This window comes from Dermatophagoides pteronyssinus, unplaced genomic scaffold, assembly GCF_027571235.1.
Source record: "Dermatophagoides pteronyssinus isolate colony J.1.1.1.1 unplaced genomic scaffold, Derpt_VIB-CSIC_2022.12 sq0004, whole genome shotgun sequence".
Taxonomy (NCBI): domain Eukaryota; kingdom Metazoa; phylum Arthropoda; class Arachnida; order Sarcoptiformes; family Pyroglyphidae; genus Dermatophagoides; species Dermatophagoides pteronyssinus.
Window position 1 is genome coordinate 1007481 of NW_027461528.1, and position 14284 is coordinate 1021764.

Consider the following 14284-nt stretch of genomic DNA (forward strand, 5'->3'; position numbering starts at 1 on the left):
TTCCCTTTTTGTTGTCATAAGTTCAATTTGTGTAATGTGTGTGTGAAGATACAAATAAAAGTAATTGGCTTTTGTGATTGAATGAAAAAAAATGAAGTTTTTTGTTGCTGTTGTTGTTGGTAAGAATAACAACCATTACAATTTAACCAGTAATAGCTTGTACACGTTTAGCATTACAACCACGGCAAAGAATATGATCATCTAATGGATAACAACCACGTCCTTCAACTTCAGATGAAAGCAACAGGTCACAATCCTTGTAATAATAAAAAAGAATTAAAATTTATTCATTGAATTGTAATAAAAAAACGTATACATACTTCACATTTATAGCAATTAACATGAAAACTTCGTTCCAATGCAACAACACGAACTGTTTCAGTTTTACCTGCTTCCGGTATGATTGGTTTGTTACAAACTGAACAACGTGGAGCAAAATTACTAATGAAAAAGAAAGAGAAAAGATAAAAATTTTAAATTATAACTAGAATAATTTTATGATCAAATCAATACATACTTATGAAAACAATCAATACAATGAACCTGATTGGAAGCATCAACCGTAAATGGTATACCATCCAAACATTTTTCACAAACAACACAGGTAAAACAACTTGGATGATATGGTTTACCTGTTGCACGAAGTATTCGATCCAAAATTGGTTTCTCACATACTGAACATTTTTCCAATGAATTCTGTAAAAAAAATAACAAAATTAGAAAATAAAAATCAAATAGAAAATTATCAAACTAACCATATAACATTGTTCACAATGTGGATTATTATCCATCGAATAGAATGATTTACCACGAAGTTCACTGTCTTTAAAAATCAATGAAAAACACAATGAATAGAAAAATTCAAAATCAAATAAAAAAAAGATTCACTTACTGCATCCATGACAGGTAAAACATTGTGTATGATAAACCATTTCCATTGCTGTACAGCCACTTCCTTCGCCTACAACTTTTTCACCACATTTATTGCACATTCCTGAAACAAATGATGAAATCAAAAATATTAAATTTAAAAATTTCATCGAAACAAAACAAAACAATTAAAAAAAAATACCAAGAACATAATCCGGTAAATCACTATCTTCAATTCTGATATGGTCAAACATTTGCAAACATAAAATGAATCAAACATTAGTTTTTTTAAAAAAAATTGAAACCAAATGAAAATGAACGGAATGAACTATGATAGTTTGTTGTTTTCATACACAGAACAAAAATTTAAAAATTATGAATTTTCAAACAAAAAAAAAGAATCATCAACATCTCAGAAAAAGCAAACAGAAGCAAGAAACAATGTCAAATGTCATTATCAATAATCATTCATTGTTTTTTTTTCTCAAAATCATTCATTGCTCTATTTCACAAACAAGCAAACAGAATATATATCTTCTTGAATAACAGAATTGAATAAATTAACATCATTGTTAATGAATGAAAAATAATCATATATCAAATCAAATATATCATATCAAAAAAAAACAAAAACGGAAATATTTTTCAATGATAAAAATAATCTTGAAGTTTTCATTCATTCAAAATGATGATGACGATTACATCGTTATCATAGCCATATTGTGTCATCATCAAATAAGATTCTTTTATTTGTTGTAAAATTCTAAAAGAATTTTTTGTTTTGTTTTTTGTTTTTTATTCTTGTCATTTTACATCATTATCGCCCACTCTACATCTTATTCTTATGCAAATAGTGAGCAAGCAAAAGAGAGAGAGAAAGAATTAAACAATTCTTCAGTTTGAATTGCATCATAACATTTTTTTTTGTTTTTTTTTGTACTCATTTTATAAGATTCTTATGTGGGTGGGTGTGTAGTGTATATTTTACACATCCTATCCTATACATAATCAAATCATCATCATGATGATGGTGATGATTATTTTGTTGATGATGACAATGAATAATGACGATTAATGGATAATTATCATCATCATAATCATCATCATCATCTAATTAGAATTATTCGTCACACACATTCATTGTTTTTTAGTAAAAATAGCCAAAATGAGCAACATAATCAAAATAGTTAAAATAGTCGAATAATGAGAAACTTCCTGTTTTATGAATTTCTGTGAGAAATTTTTCCGGCAAAAAAACATCTAATTTGATTGACATTAGACATTTTATCAAAATATAATCAGGTTACTGTAAATTATGATTTAGTTTTCCTATAGGAAAAACAAAGAATAAAATGATAAATGCCGAATCAAATGACTTTGATGAATCTATATTTCTCTATATATAGCGCAAAACAAAACAAAAAATTCTAGCGAATTGAAGTGAAAATAAAAATCAGCAAATAAAAAACTAAAAATATCCCCAAAAAAAGTAAATTTGTTTTTTTTTCTACAAACAAATAAACAGATTGATGAGTAAAAAAAAAGTAAATTGCAAAAAATAAATGAAATTTTACAACATAAAGTTGACAACGACAACGACAACAAACTACAACTACATTTTTTTAAATGGGTGTATTCCGTTTTCTAACTACATCTATCTGTCAATGATGATTTTCAATCATATCAGTATTTTTTTCCGATTGACATCTATAGAATCTCGATTGTTTAAATCGATGTTTTACAAAAAAGAAACATACAGATATCATTTTTTTAAAAACAAAAAATTACCATAAAAATCAATTTCACCCGAATTTTCCATGCTTTTCACTAATAAATCGGTTAAATGATCAACTTGTTTTTCTTGATTTCCTTTTACCAAAATTTGTTTTGGCCTATTATTATTGATTGGTGATGATGATATTGTTGTCGTCTGATTCGAACGTGTTGGATGATAATCTATTTTTAGTTAAAAAAAAATTTTAAAATTCTGTTTAAAAAGAATATTCTTACTTACAATTTTTAATATTTGTTGATGATTGATTTTTTAAGCTCGAAATATTTTTGTTATTATTATTATTGGTAGAATTTTTCGAATTATAATTCTTTACAAAGATTTGATTCGATTGATTCAAGAATGGTGATTGATGATGATTCTGTTGTTGTTGTTGTTGATCACGATAATGTTGATTATTATTAGCTAATGATGAATGATCAATAACTGGTTCAAATATTGAATCATAAATATTTTGTACCTAAAAAAATAAACAAAACGACGATACAAACAATTAGAAAAAACAGACAAAATGAAATGATTTTGTTTATATATTCGTTGGTATATTTATATATAGGGAGATTACAATCAAAAGAAAACGAAATAAGAAAAAAAGTCAAAACAAAATCTAAATCTTACCGGTATCAGAATAATAATTATGTTTCTTATTAATTAATTTTAGTTTTATGGTAGGATAATCGCTTATTTCACTACAAACAGAATTAAAAATCCGTATAAATTTACAAAGCCAAAGCCAAAAAAAATTAAAACAAAACAAAAAAACAATCACAAGATTCTGTTGTAATTATTTTGTTATTGTTTTTCAATGATGATGATTATGATTATGATGATGATCCATGCATATAGAATAACAAACAAACAAGGAAAATGAAACCTGAATAAATTTTTTCTTGTTTTGTTTCGTGTTTTTTGGGTAGATATTTTCAGTGAAAAAAATCGTTTTTTAAAATCAAGGATTTCTCCTTAAGTTTGCACTCTTTTTTTCTTTGATTCTGAATAATTATTCTGTTGAATGTTATTCATCAATTTTCAACAACAACAACAACAAATTGTTCAGTGATTCTCATTCAGTGAAATTCAAATGTCAACAACAATCATTAACAAACAAAAAAGGTTAAGAATCACTGAATGAAAATGAAAATGAAAAAAGTGTGATACATTTGAAAAGACTTGAAGAATCACAAAAAGACAAGCTAAAATAAGAGGGACGAGATTTTCACAGAATTTTCTTTCGTCGTTTTTCTTTGAAGAATTAATTTACACTTTTTTTTTCTCTCATCTCAATTATGTAGGTTTTGAAAATAAAACAATTTTAGTAAGTGTGCGCGTAGGTGTGTGCGTGTGTGCGGGCTGTCAATTGACATGGATGAAAAAATAAAATCTCAATCTTCATCAGTGCAAAAAAAGATGTTTTTTTTCCATCATCATCATTATTCAAATACAGTGCCGAAATACATATTCTTTGCGTCTCTTTGTACGTCATAATATTCAAGATGATAGAATTTTGAATTCAACAAAATTCCTATATAGAATTGCTAAATATAATTTATTTTTTTCCCCTGTCCTCTTGTTTGGCTTAAAATTAGCTTTTTTTCAAAATAAAAAATATTAATTCTCATCATCATCAAACTGAAAAAACATCCTCGACAACAACGTGAATATTCTCACCATAAAAAAACGATTAAAACCCGGTAACAAAAATACAACAACAGCAGCAGCAGCGGTAGTAAAATCAGTGATAAAAATGATTTCACCATCTGAGCTGAACAATAAATAAACAAATATGGCACATTAACAAAAAAAAACGGTTTCGAAGATTGGATCAAGGTCAATATTATCATCATCATGTCATCGACGTCATCATCTCAAACAATGATGCTGATGATTATTCAACAGCAACAAATATTGTCCAATTCTTGATGAAAAGGCAAAAAAAAACAAAGCGAATCACATAATTTTTTTTCAACTTACTTTAAAATTTACAATATTTTTTTTTTCACTGGATAGCAATTTAAAAACAAACAAATTTATTTGGAAATTTTTGCTGTTGTTGTTTAACTAACTAACTAAATTTGGAATGATCAGTTTCCAAAAACCTTTAGTTTTTCCAATTGTCAATCATTTAACAATCCAAAGGGTAATATATTGCGTTCGTTAATTTTGTACATCCGCCTACACAAATACACTGCTGTACAATCACACTGTTTGCAATGTACATATATCAATCATCATCATTATCATAAAACACGGATTTTCTCTCGATGTTTTACTCTTTCTCTCTTGATTAATCCGGGTTTCATTGAAACAGAGAAAAAAACCACAAAATATTTTTTGAAAATGTCATTGTCAAGATTGGAAAAAAACTGTGACACTTGAAAATGTCAATTTGATATAAAATCATAGACTGATATGGTATAATCCTGATAAATCAATCAACACAACAGAAAAAAATTTAACACCTCTTACTTTTGATTTAGATCCATGGATAGAATTGTTATTGTTGGTTGGATTTTTTACCATTCGATAATCATCAATATTTCCATATAATGGTGGCTGATTTTTTGATTGTTGCTGTTTTTGATTTTCAATTGACTTTACTACTAATTGATTTGAATGATGATAATGATTTAAATTTTTATGATCAACATTATCAATATTGACACCAGAAAATGTATCAATCAAATTGGCATATGTTGCAGAATTTTCTATATCGGAAGATATTGCTAGTGGTGGTGGTGGTAAAGGAAAATTATTTCGTGAATCAAATTTGTTTGTTTTCGATTGTTGTTGAGAAATATGTCGAATATTTGATTCTTGATGATTCAACGGAATTTTCAATGGTTTTTGTTGTTGTTGTTGCGGCTGTTGATGATAATAATGAAAAGAAGGAGGCGGCGGTGGTGGCAATGACAGATTGTCTAAATCTTCATAATTATTATTGTTATGATTTAAAATTTCATGATTTGTTATTGGATTAATATTGTTATTGGCATAAATTCGTGAAGAAGAATCGGGAGAAAATGATTGGCCTAGCAAAAACAATTTGTAAACATTTCAAAAAATGACAACCGGATCATTATTTTTGGAAACTTACCAGAATTATGGATTAATAAATTGTTGTAAATATTTGATGAAGGTAAAATGTTTGGATTAGTACGTTGTTGCTGTTGTTGAGAATTAGGATTATTGTTATTTGAATTCTGGATTTTATTCGGAATCGTATAATAAGACATATTTAAATGCTGAAATTTTTGATGGCACTTGTTGATCACAGTGTTAAATGGAAAGTGAAAGAATGATTGAGTGAAAGAGAAACAAAATATCAATCGAACATCGATTGATTATTGCCAAATTTATTGGAAATGCCAAATTTTTTCAAGATTGCACAAACAAAAAAATTGTGTAAACAAAAACAAGAAATGGACGAATTCATACGAAATATATCGAAAGAATTTATATCATTCGAATTCAATGACGAATACAACACTGACAACAGTTGGGTCGATAGTTGATAGTATCGATTTTATACGTCCATTACTTTGATTCGAATTCTGCTCACACAACATTGTCACGTGTTTTATTCGTGTTTTTTTCTCTCGTTTTTTTTTTTACCAAAAAAAAAAATTGTTTTCATTTTACTGTTTTTTTTCCAAATCAAAATAATTTATTTTCTTTTCCAATTATATCCTGGATTAAACATGGCTGATGATGAAAGTATTGGTATGACTATACAATGATTTATGTGATTCATTTGTTTTGATAATAATCCTTTTTGTTTATTATTTTTTTTTTCACTGAAATAAAATAGTTGACAATCCATGGAAAATGGATATACCAAAATTTCGTCCAGAAGATAATCCACATGGTGTTCTTGTTGAAAGTGCATTTGCAACATTATTTCCAAAATATCGTGAAAAATATTTAAAAGAATGTTGGCCATTAGTACAAAAAACATTAGCCGAATATTCTATCAAAGCTGAATTAGATTTATTAGAAGGTAGTATGACTGTTGCAACAACAAGAAAAACATGGGATCCATATATAATAATCAAGGCTAAAGATATGATAAAATTATTGGCACGTTCAGTACCATATGAACAAGCGATCAAAATCCTAGAAGATGAAAATGCATCCGATATAATTAAAATTGGTGATTTAGTAAATAAAAAAGAAAGTTTTATACGTCGACGACAACGTTTACTTGGACCAAATGGTTCAACATTGAAGGCAATAGAATTATTGACTAATTGTTATGTATTAGTACAAGGTAATACAGTTGCTGCAATTGGTCCACATAAAGGTTTACAACAGGTTCGAAGAATTGTTGAAGATACAATGAAAAATATACATCCAATCTATAATATTAAAGCATTAATGATCAAACGTGAACTTGCTAAAGATCCTAAACTTCGTAATGAAAATTGGGATCGTTTCCTGCCAAAATATAAAGCAAAAAATCTATCCAAACGTAAACGTCCGAAAACTGTAAATAAAAAGAAAGAATATACACCATTCCCACCGCCGCAAACTGAAAGCAAAATCGATAAACAACTTGCAACGGGTGAATATTTTATGGAACAAAACAAACAACATCGACGTGATAAATCGGCAAAAAATATCGAAACAAAACGTCGACAACAAGAAAAACGTGAACGATCATTTATTCCACCATCGGAACCGGATTTTAGTTCAACAAAAAATTAAATCAAGAACCAAGAATTATTGAGGAAAAGGGAAAACATTCACTTGAAGATCTTGGATTCTGCGTTCATTTTTTGTTGTTGTTTTGTTTATCGTCATTAATCTGATTGCAATCAAGACTGATGACGTTGATGAAAACAATGTGTGTGTGTATGGATTTTATGTGTTTAATGTGTGTATACCGGGATACCATTATCGAGATAATTGCCTATCCATCAATTAGCCTTCGATATAAATCGGATCCTAAAGTTTATCTTTTTTGTGTTTCATGTTTGTGTATAATCCATTATCATTGAATTTATTCATTATCTAAAAATAAAAAATAAAATGAAACAAAAAATTAATGACAAAAAAAAAGAAAGAAAATAAATTGTTTTGATTCTGTACCGAGAATTCTTTAAAACCAAAAAACAAAAACACGGTTATCCAACTTTGAATTTATCATCAATCATTATATTTATGAATGATGATGGTGATGATGATGATGATGAAAATTACCAATTGTCACGCGACGGATTTTCTTTTTGGTGAATGTTTGACATTTTTTTCTTGGTTTCATTCAATTTACCATCAAAATGTATGTGGATAATTCTTTTGTTGTTGATTATCCAGTTCCAATATCATCATCATCATTTGTCGATTATTTCAACATTATCATTTCATTTAATGGTTTTTATTTTTTTGCGATGTTTGATTTGTTTGTTTTTTCTTTTTCTTTTATTTTGAGCAAAGAATCAACACAGTTTGTTAATGATGGTCAATGATTATCATATCATTTTCCGTTTGTTCTATATAGATTCTTGATGACTAGATCCTAGAATGATTATTATTATGTTTACGTTTGTTTACCTAAGCAAAACAAAAAAAGAAAAGTTTGACAGTTTGCTGCTTTTTTTTTGTTGGCTCATTCATTCACATTTGATCATTGTTTAAATATTTGATCATTGATCATCATCATCATAAGAATTCGATTCGATCTTAATTATCGGTTGTTGTCGTTGGTTGTTGTTGTGTTTTGTTTCTTGCTCATTCTGACGTCCAGAAAAAAAAAAACAACGGGAGAAAAAAAAATTTGACATTTACGGGATAATTATTCCAATGTTATAATAATAATCGGATTGTAGAATAATCGCCAAATCAACCGACCACCAACTGCCACCACCACTACATTATCAGATCCATTTTCTTCTTCTTCGTCTTTTTTTCTGGTAAAAAACAAAACAACAAAAATCTTTCATTATATAGAATATTGGATTTCAATTTGATTAGTCGAGAAAAATCCATCTAGAGAATAAGAATCTAATTCGTTTTACAATCATATTTACCCGGTGGTTTTTCAATCCAGTTCGTTTTTCTGCTTTAGTTTTGTTCATCATTTTTCGATTGGAATCGATTTTTGATTCTGTTGATTGTGATTATGATGATCAACGCCACCAACATCATCGAATCAATCATCAAAAAATCTTCAATTTTTACATTTTTCTTCAACAATTTTCGTCTTCCAATGGTTATTGCTGTTCGATTTCCTTCAAATCAACGAGTTACGTTGATTGTGAAAATAACATTTTTTTTTCTTATGTTTTGTTTTGTGATTTTGCCTGTTGATAATTCCTGTTGAAATTTTCAAAAAAAAAAAAAACTAAATTCTGTGTTTATTTTTCTGTTTTTATTATTATTATCGTGATGATAATATTGAATGCAATGGGCTGTGCAATCAGTTATTTTAATGATCATATTATTGATCTATCAAAACGTTCGAATATATCGAAAAATTCAAAAGCATTAATTGTTGCACCACATAATCTATATCGTTTTCTTTCGGAAGATAATCCTAATCCAAAATGTATATTTATATTCGGTAAGAATATTCAATTTTCAACGGTTTTTTTTTTTTAAATTTTCTTTTAAAAATTGTTGTTTGTTTTTTTTGTAACAGGCGGTCCTGGTTCGAATAAAGGACAATTTATCTGGGAAATAATGGAACAAAGTTGTGAAAATTATCGTAATAATCAGAATAATGATCTAATAAAATTATTATTAATCGATAATGATGATGATGATGATGATAGTGATGATGGTGATGACGAAATCAATTTTGATAATAATAATGTCAACAATGTTGACAAGAAAAACAAATTTGAAAATAATAATAATAATAATAATGAAATTGAAATCGATTTAGAACGATTTCGTTTTAGTTATCATTATATCGATATGGAACGTTTAATTATCGATAATATTGATGAACGAATAAGAAAATTTACTGAATTACAAACAACAATGGAACAACAACAGCAACCAATTTCAATGAATAATTTTTTAAATACCACAAATATTGATGATAATTCTGAATCATTATTGGATGAAATAAATTCATTATCAATTTCGAAACGAAGAAAATCCGAATCATCACAAGAAGAACAATTACGTTTACAATTACGACAATATGCAAATATTATAACAAATAGTTGGATATTAACATTATTAAAACAGGAAATTGAAAAACAAAATCAAGGTCCATATGAAAATATATTTCTTGTCAATATAATACCAAATCGTATAACATTATTTCGTGATTGTTTATTTCTACAACAAACACCAAGTTTTATTAATTTTGATTGTAATTTTGTTGCCATAAAATTAATCAGACATTCAACAAGACGTAAAGAATTGGAAATTAAAAATACAGGTAGTGGTGATGGTGGTCGTAATAATAATGGAAATTCACCTCATGATGTCGATAATAATTATGCAGCTTATTTTCGGTTTGTTTTTTTGTTTTGAATTTTGGTTACCAATCTTTTTAATCAATTCTGTTTTTCTCTCTCATAGAGCTATAAATAAATTATATGAAATACGTGTAAAAAATGCTGAAGATAATATACGTTTACGTTTATCAACATCAAATAAAACGGCTATTTGTATAACAAATAAACAAGAATTAATTACATTTATTTATATGCCGAAAAAAGATTTACTTGAATTGAATATATCCGGTTTTCAATTTAATCAACATTTAAATCAAATATTGAAACAATGTCGTCGACAACAAACATTATTATTTATTATAAATAAAGAAATTGATTTAGATGATAATATAAAATTATTAATCAATGATCATGATAAACAACAATATGATTTAGTATTTTTAAGAAAATTTATACAATTATATCGTTTAACAAGTTATGCATTGAAATTTGTTTGAAAAGAAGAATAAATTTATATTAATAAAACTCAATTCGTCAACAACCACAATAACAACAACAACAACAAAAAAACTTCTTTCTTCTTTTCGATTCTCAAACTGTCATCATCATTATCAATTTTCAAATATCTGACAATTGACAATTGAAAATTGGAACGTTTTTTTTACACACACACACAATTCACACAAACAATCATAATTTTCTTTTCTTTTCATTCAGTATTTTTTCTTTTTACGAAAAATGAATGAATGAAATTCAAAATAATGATAATAATAAAAAGAAATCTGAATCTACTTACCATAATTGGCCACTAATTGACTGAAATATATGAACAAACAATCCATGGATTCGAGAAATTCAATGAATGAATATCATCTCATTGAATTGACTGAATACAATTCATTCATAATTTATTTGGTCCATAGAAAAGAAAACTCGATAGACAATATTGTCATAAGTTAGGTTGACTAAGTTGGTCTGATGGTTTGGTGTGGTCTTATTGTTTAGTCTAAATGACCCCGGTATTGGTGTGTGGTCTTTGATGATGATGACCAGTAGTTCTTGAACAAAACAAAAAAAATGAATAAAAGAAACTTTTCACAATTGGCTCATCTGCCAACGAACAACAACAACCGAAAATAGATAACAGCAAAAATCAAAAATGCAAATTGTCAACATTTAAATAACAATAAAACACCTAAAACACCAATTGAATTGTGAAACTCAATAAGCAAGTAAGGTAAGTAAGTGAAGTATCGGATGTCTATCGCAAAAAAAAAAAAAAGAAACTATCGATATTGATTGATTGACTTTACCGAACCGAACCAACCAATGATCCTTATCATCATCTGACACTGTTTAGCAATGGATTTTTTTTTCTCACTCACTTCATTTACATTTTCCATTCATTCATTCACTCGCAAACACAATTGGCTTTTGTCACCGATATTGATTTTGTTTTGTTTGGTTTGGTTTGATTTTTTCAAGAGTAATTTCCGTAACGTGTTTCTCTCGCTCGTTCAAGTACGTTCAATCTTTTGTTATTCATTATTATTATCTAGTCTTTCTACTGTCTACATTTTGCGGTGTGTGTGAAAACAAAAATTTACCAGATTTTTTGCTTGTTTGAAAATACTCGAAAAAAACTATTATATAGAGTGGGTGTTTTACAAACGAAAAAAAAATATTCCCCAGGCAGAATTATTACTCTTTAAAAACAGTTTTCGAACTGTAAATCATTACTATTAAAATACTATTTTAAAACCCTTAAAAAACGCGCTGATTTTAACAGTTTAAGAACTGTTTTTAAAGACTTATTTAAGGTTTTTAAAGATTTATTTCGTTAGGATTTTTAAGCTCTCAAATGTATATTCTATCAACAATCATGGCAATGACATCGACAATTCATTTTTCTGCTAATCAATTTAAACGACAATTACCGGCAATACAATTATGCATGAATGAACCAACAATAAAATGGCAGGTTCATGAATTTTATGAACGTTTAACAACTACCGGTATTGGTATCGGTTATTATTGTGGTCGTATCGCACTTATTAACTATCATAATTCCTTTCAGGTATTTTGTCAATATTTCAGTTAATCAAATAGAAAATTTTAACATTTTTTTTTCTTAATTTCTAAATTAAGCTTTTAATGTCATATTTTGGTTTAATGCTAATAACGTTTACATTTTTACGTAATAATAATCAATAATTTTCCAATCAAAAAAAATGATCATAATTATCGAACGTATAAAAAACATGATAACCATTGGAATTTCCATCGTTTATTTGAAGTGAAGCGAATATTTTAAGTTTTCTTGGAATTTCGTCATAGAAACATAAAAAATTTATTAACTAGTCATGTTTTTTTTTCAATCATCAAATGAAACAAGAACAACAAAAGAATAACATTCATTTTATTCTTATCACACCGTTGTTGAAACATGACTTTTGCCATAATGTCACCAACATATTTTTGTACTTTTTTTTTTTGCCGAAATTGTCATTGACAAAAGCAAATATTTAAATTATTTGGAATTCATTAAAGGAAAAAATCATTATAAAATTAAAAGAAAAACATTTTTTCAAAGGAATATCAAAACATTGATGATTTTTTTTTCTCGTAAACAATTTTCAGTACGATCATTACATAATTTTAATTGTTATGTTGTTGATGGTTTTTTTTCTTATTTAAATTTCGTTATTCATTCGTTTTGTACTTTCTTTGATTTCAATCGTGTTTGCATTACTGTACATTCACAATTTTTTTGATCAGCCATGTTGTTTGATCGTATAAAATATTATAATCAATTTGAACAATTATTGGATCCGAAAAATCGTCAATGGTGGCTATTCGAATTCATAATACTCACAATTGAAACTGGACGTTTTTTATTCTATGTTATTCTTAGTTTTATGGATGAATCCGTATTACGATCTTATTGTCCATATGATACAACCGCTGCACCATTATTTGATTATCAAAACAATGAAACATCATTAAATATTATCGAAAACCGTCTAACATCGATTATCTTTTTAATATTTTTCATTTTTATTTCATACAGTCATTATATATTGTTTTTAACTGATCATAATTCAATAGCATGGCGTTTATTATATGATGTTTCTAATCGTAATTATGATCAATATCGTGATTCAATCATCAATGAACAAAATAATAGTTTCACTAAAACGGTAATTAAAGCGTTATCTTATGACAATAATAAATTTGATGAATTCATTTCAAATTCATCACCGAAAATAATGCATAACAGTTTAGCAAGAATAATGAAAAAAAATCCCAAAAGTTTTATTGATAAATTAATCATACAGCTTATGCTAAATATTGATCTTTATAAATTTGAAAATTTTCGATTAAAAGTATTCAGCTATAGCGGTTTAGAACGACGAATAGAATTTGCATTGTCAATGTTAATATTACATTTTATGGATATATTTTTGTTGATTTTGGGAACATCTACTACATTGAATTTTGGTTGTTTGAAATATTTTAATTTTATTCATATTCATATGTGGCATTTATGGCCATTTGCCATAATCGATTGTATTAATCATTTTTATTGTGGATATATTCTTCTTCGAAATGGAATCATTTATTTTAATTTTGCTTCAATGAGTCTTATATTTTTTTCATTACAAATGAATTCATTAAATCAAAATATCATCGATCTATTTGTCAAACGTAAACATTTGACAAACAATTCAGGATTGAATTATTTACGTAATTTGTTTTGGAGACGATTTCAACGACAACATCAACATATGACCTATTGTATAATGTATAGTGGTCAGGATGTTTGGAATAATGTATATCTTATAGCCGTAATGGCTAATATTCCATTGAATATAGTTTGCATTTATAATCTTGTATTCAAACTTAATTCATGGAATAATGAATTTATATCGTTAGGATTTTTAAGCGCTCAAATGTATATTCTTTCAGCAATCATGGCAATGACATCGACAATTCATTTTTCTGCTAATCAATTTAAACGACAATTACCAGCAATACAATTATATATTAAAGATCCATCGATTAAATTGCAGGTTCATGAATTTTATGAACGTTTAACAACTACCGGTATTGGTATCGGTTATTATTGTGGTCGTATCGCACTTATTAATTATCATAATTCCTTTCAGGTATTTTGTTAATATTTCGGTTAATCAAATAGAAAATTTTAACA

The 14284-nt window shown here is 27.2% G+C and overlaps 3 protein-coding genes across 6 annotated transcripts; 2 read left to right on the forward strand and 1 right to left on the reverse strand.

The window, feature by feature from the left end:
* Nucleotides 1–5: 5 nt before the first annotated feature.
* Nucleotides 6–6077, reverse strand: Zyx (lipoma-preferred partner zyxin). The gene is made up of 9 exons (XM_027345137.2): nt 5757–6077; nt 5129–5691; nt 2885–3122; nt 2659–2826; nt 893–994; nt 756–823; nt 518–696; nt 321–441; nt 6–256 (listed from the first exon to the last, which is right to left on the reverse strand). The coding sequence occupies exons 1-9, from the start codon at nt 5893–5895 to the stop codon at nt 143–145; spliced, it is 1692 nt and encodes a 563-aa protein (XP_027200938.2). The 5' UTR covers nt 5896–6077; the 3' UTR covers nt 6–142.
* A 142-nt stretch (nt 6078–6219) lies between these two features.
* Nucleotides 6220–7367, forward strand: dbe (KRR1 small subunit processome component homolog dbe). The gene is made up of 2 exons (XM_027345139.2): nt 6220–6382; nt 6471–7367. Exons 1-2 carry the CDS (start codon nt 6361–6363, stop codon nt 7364–7366), a joined length of 918 nt encoding a protein of 305 aa, XP_027200940.1. The 5' UTR covers nt 6220–6360; the 3' UTR covers nt 7367.
* A 1454-nt stretch (nt 7368–8821) lies between these two features.
* Nucleotides 8822–12571, forward strand: LOC113795001 (uncharacterized). 4 transcript variants are annotated; one of them, XR_012846127.1, is made up of 5 exons: nt 8822–9221; nt 9300–10128; nt 10196–11592; nt 11916–12148; nt 12220–12571. XR_012846127.1 is itself a non-coding variant. In XM_075819738.1 (3 exons), the coding sequence occupies exons 1-3, from the start codon at nt 9047–9049 to the stop codon at nt 10566–10568; spliced, it is 1377 nt and encodes a 458-aa protein (XP_075675853.1). In that variant the 5' UTR covers nt 8822–9046; the 3' UTR covers nt 10569–11840. The 4 variants fall into 4 exon arrangements, 1 of the variants encoding a protein (XP_075675853.1); XR_012846128.1 differs by having other exon boundaries at nt 10196–11308; nt 11902–12148; XR_012846129.1 differs by having other exon boundaries at nt 10196–11308.
* The last annotated feature ends 1713 nt before the right edge of the window (nt 12572–14284 follow it).

Excerpts from the sequence above, each read along its gene's own strand:
- Zyx (XM_027345137.2), bottom strand. The coding sequence starts at position 5,895 with ATGTCTTATTATACGATTCCGAATAAAATCCAGAATTCAAATAACAAT. Across the intron at positions 995-2,658 it reads GGGTGAAATTGATTTTTATG|GAATGTGCAATAAATGTGGT; the intron begins GTAATTTTTTGT and ends CATTTGTTTCAG. Across the intron at positions 442-517 it reads TGTATTGATTGTTTTCATAA|TAATTTTGCTCCACGTTGTT; the intron begins GTATGTATTGAT and ends CTTTTTCATTAG.
- dbe (XM_027345139.2), top strand. The coding sequence starts at position 6,361 with ATGGCTGATGATGAAAGTATTG. Across the intron at positions 6,383-6,470 it reads GGCTGATGATGAAAGTATTG|TTGACAATCCATGGAAAATG; the intron begins GTATGACTATAC and ends GAAATAAAATAG.
- LOC113795001 (XM_075819738.1), top strand. The coding sequence starts at position 9,047 with ATGATAATATTGAATGCAATGGGCTGTGCAATCAGTTATTTTAATGAT. Across the intron at positions 9,222-9,299 it reads AAAATGTATATTTATATTCG|GCGGTCCTGGTTCGAATAAA; the intron begins GTAAGAATATTC and ends TTTTTGTAACAG. Across the intron at positions 10,129-10,195 it reads AATTATGCAGCTTATTTTCG|AGCTATAAATAAATTATATG; the intron begins GTTTGTTTTTTT and ends TCTCTCTCATAG.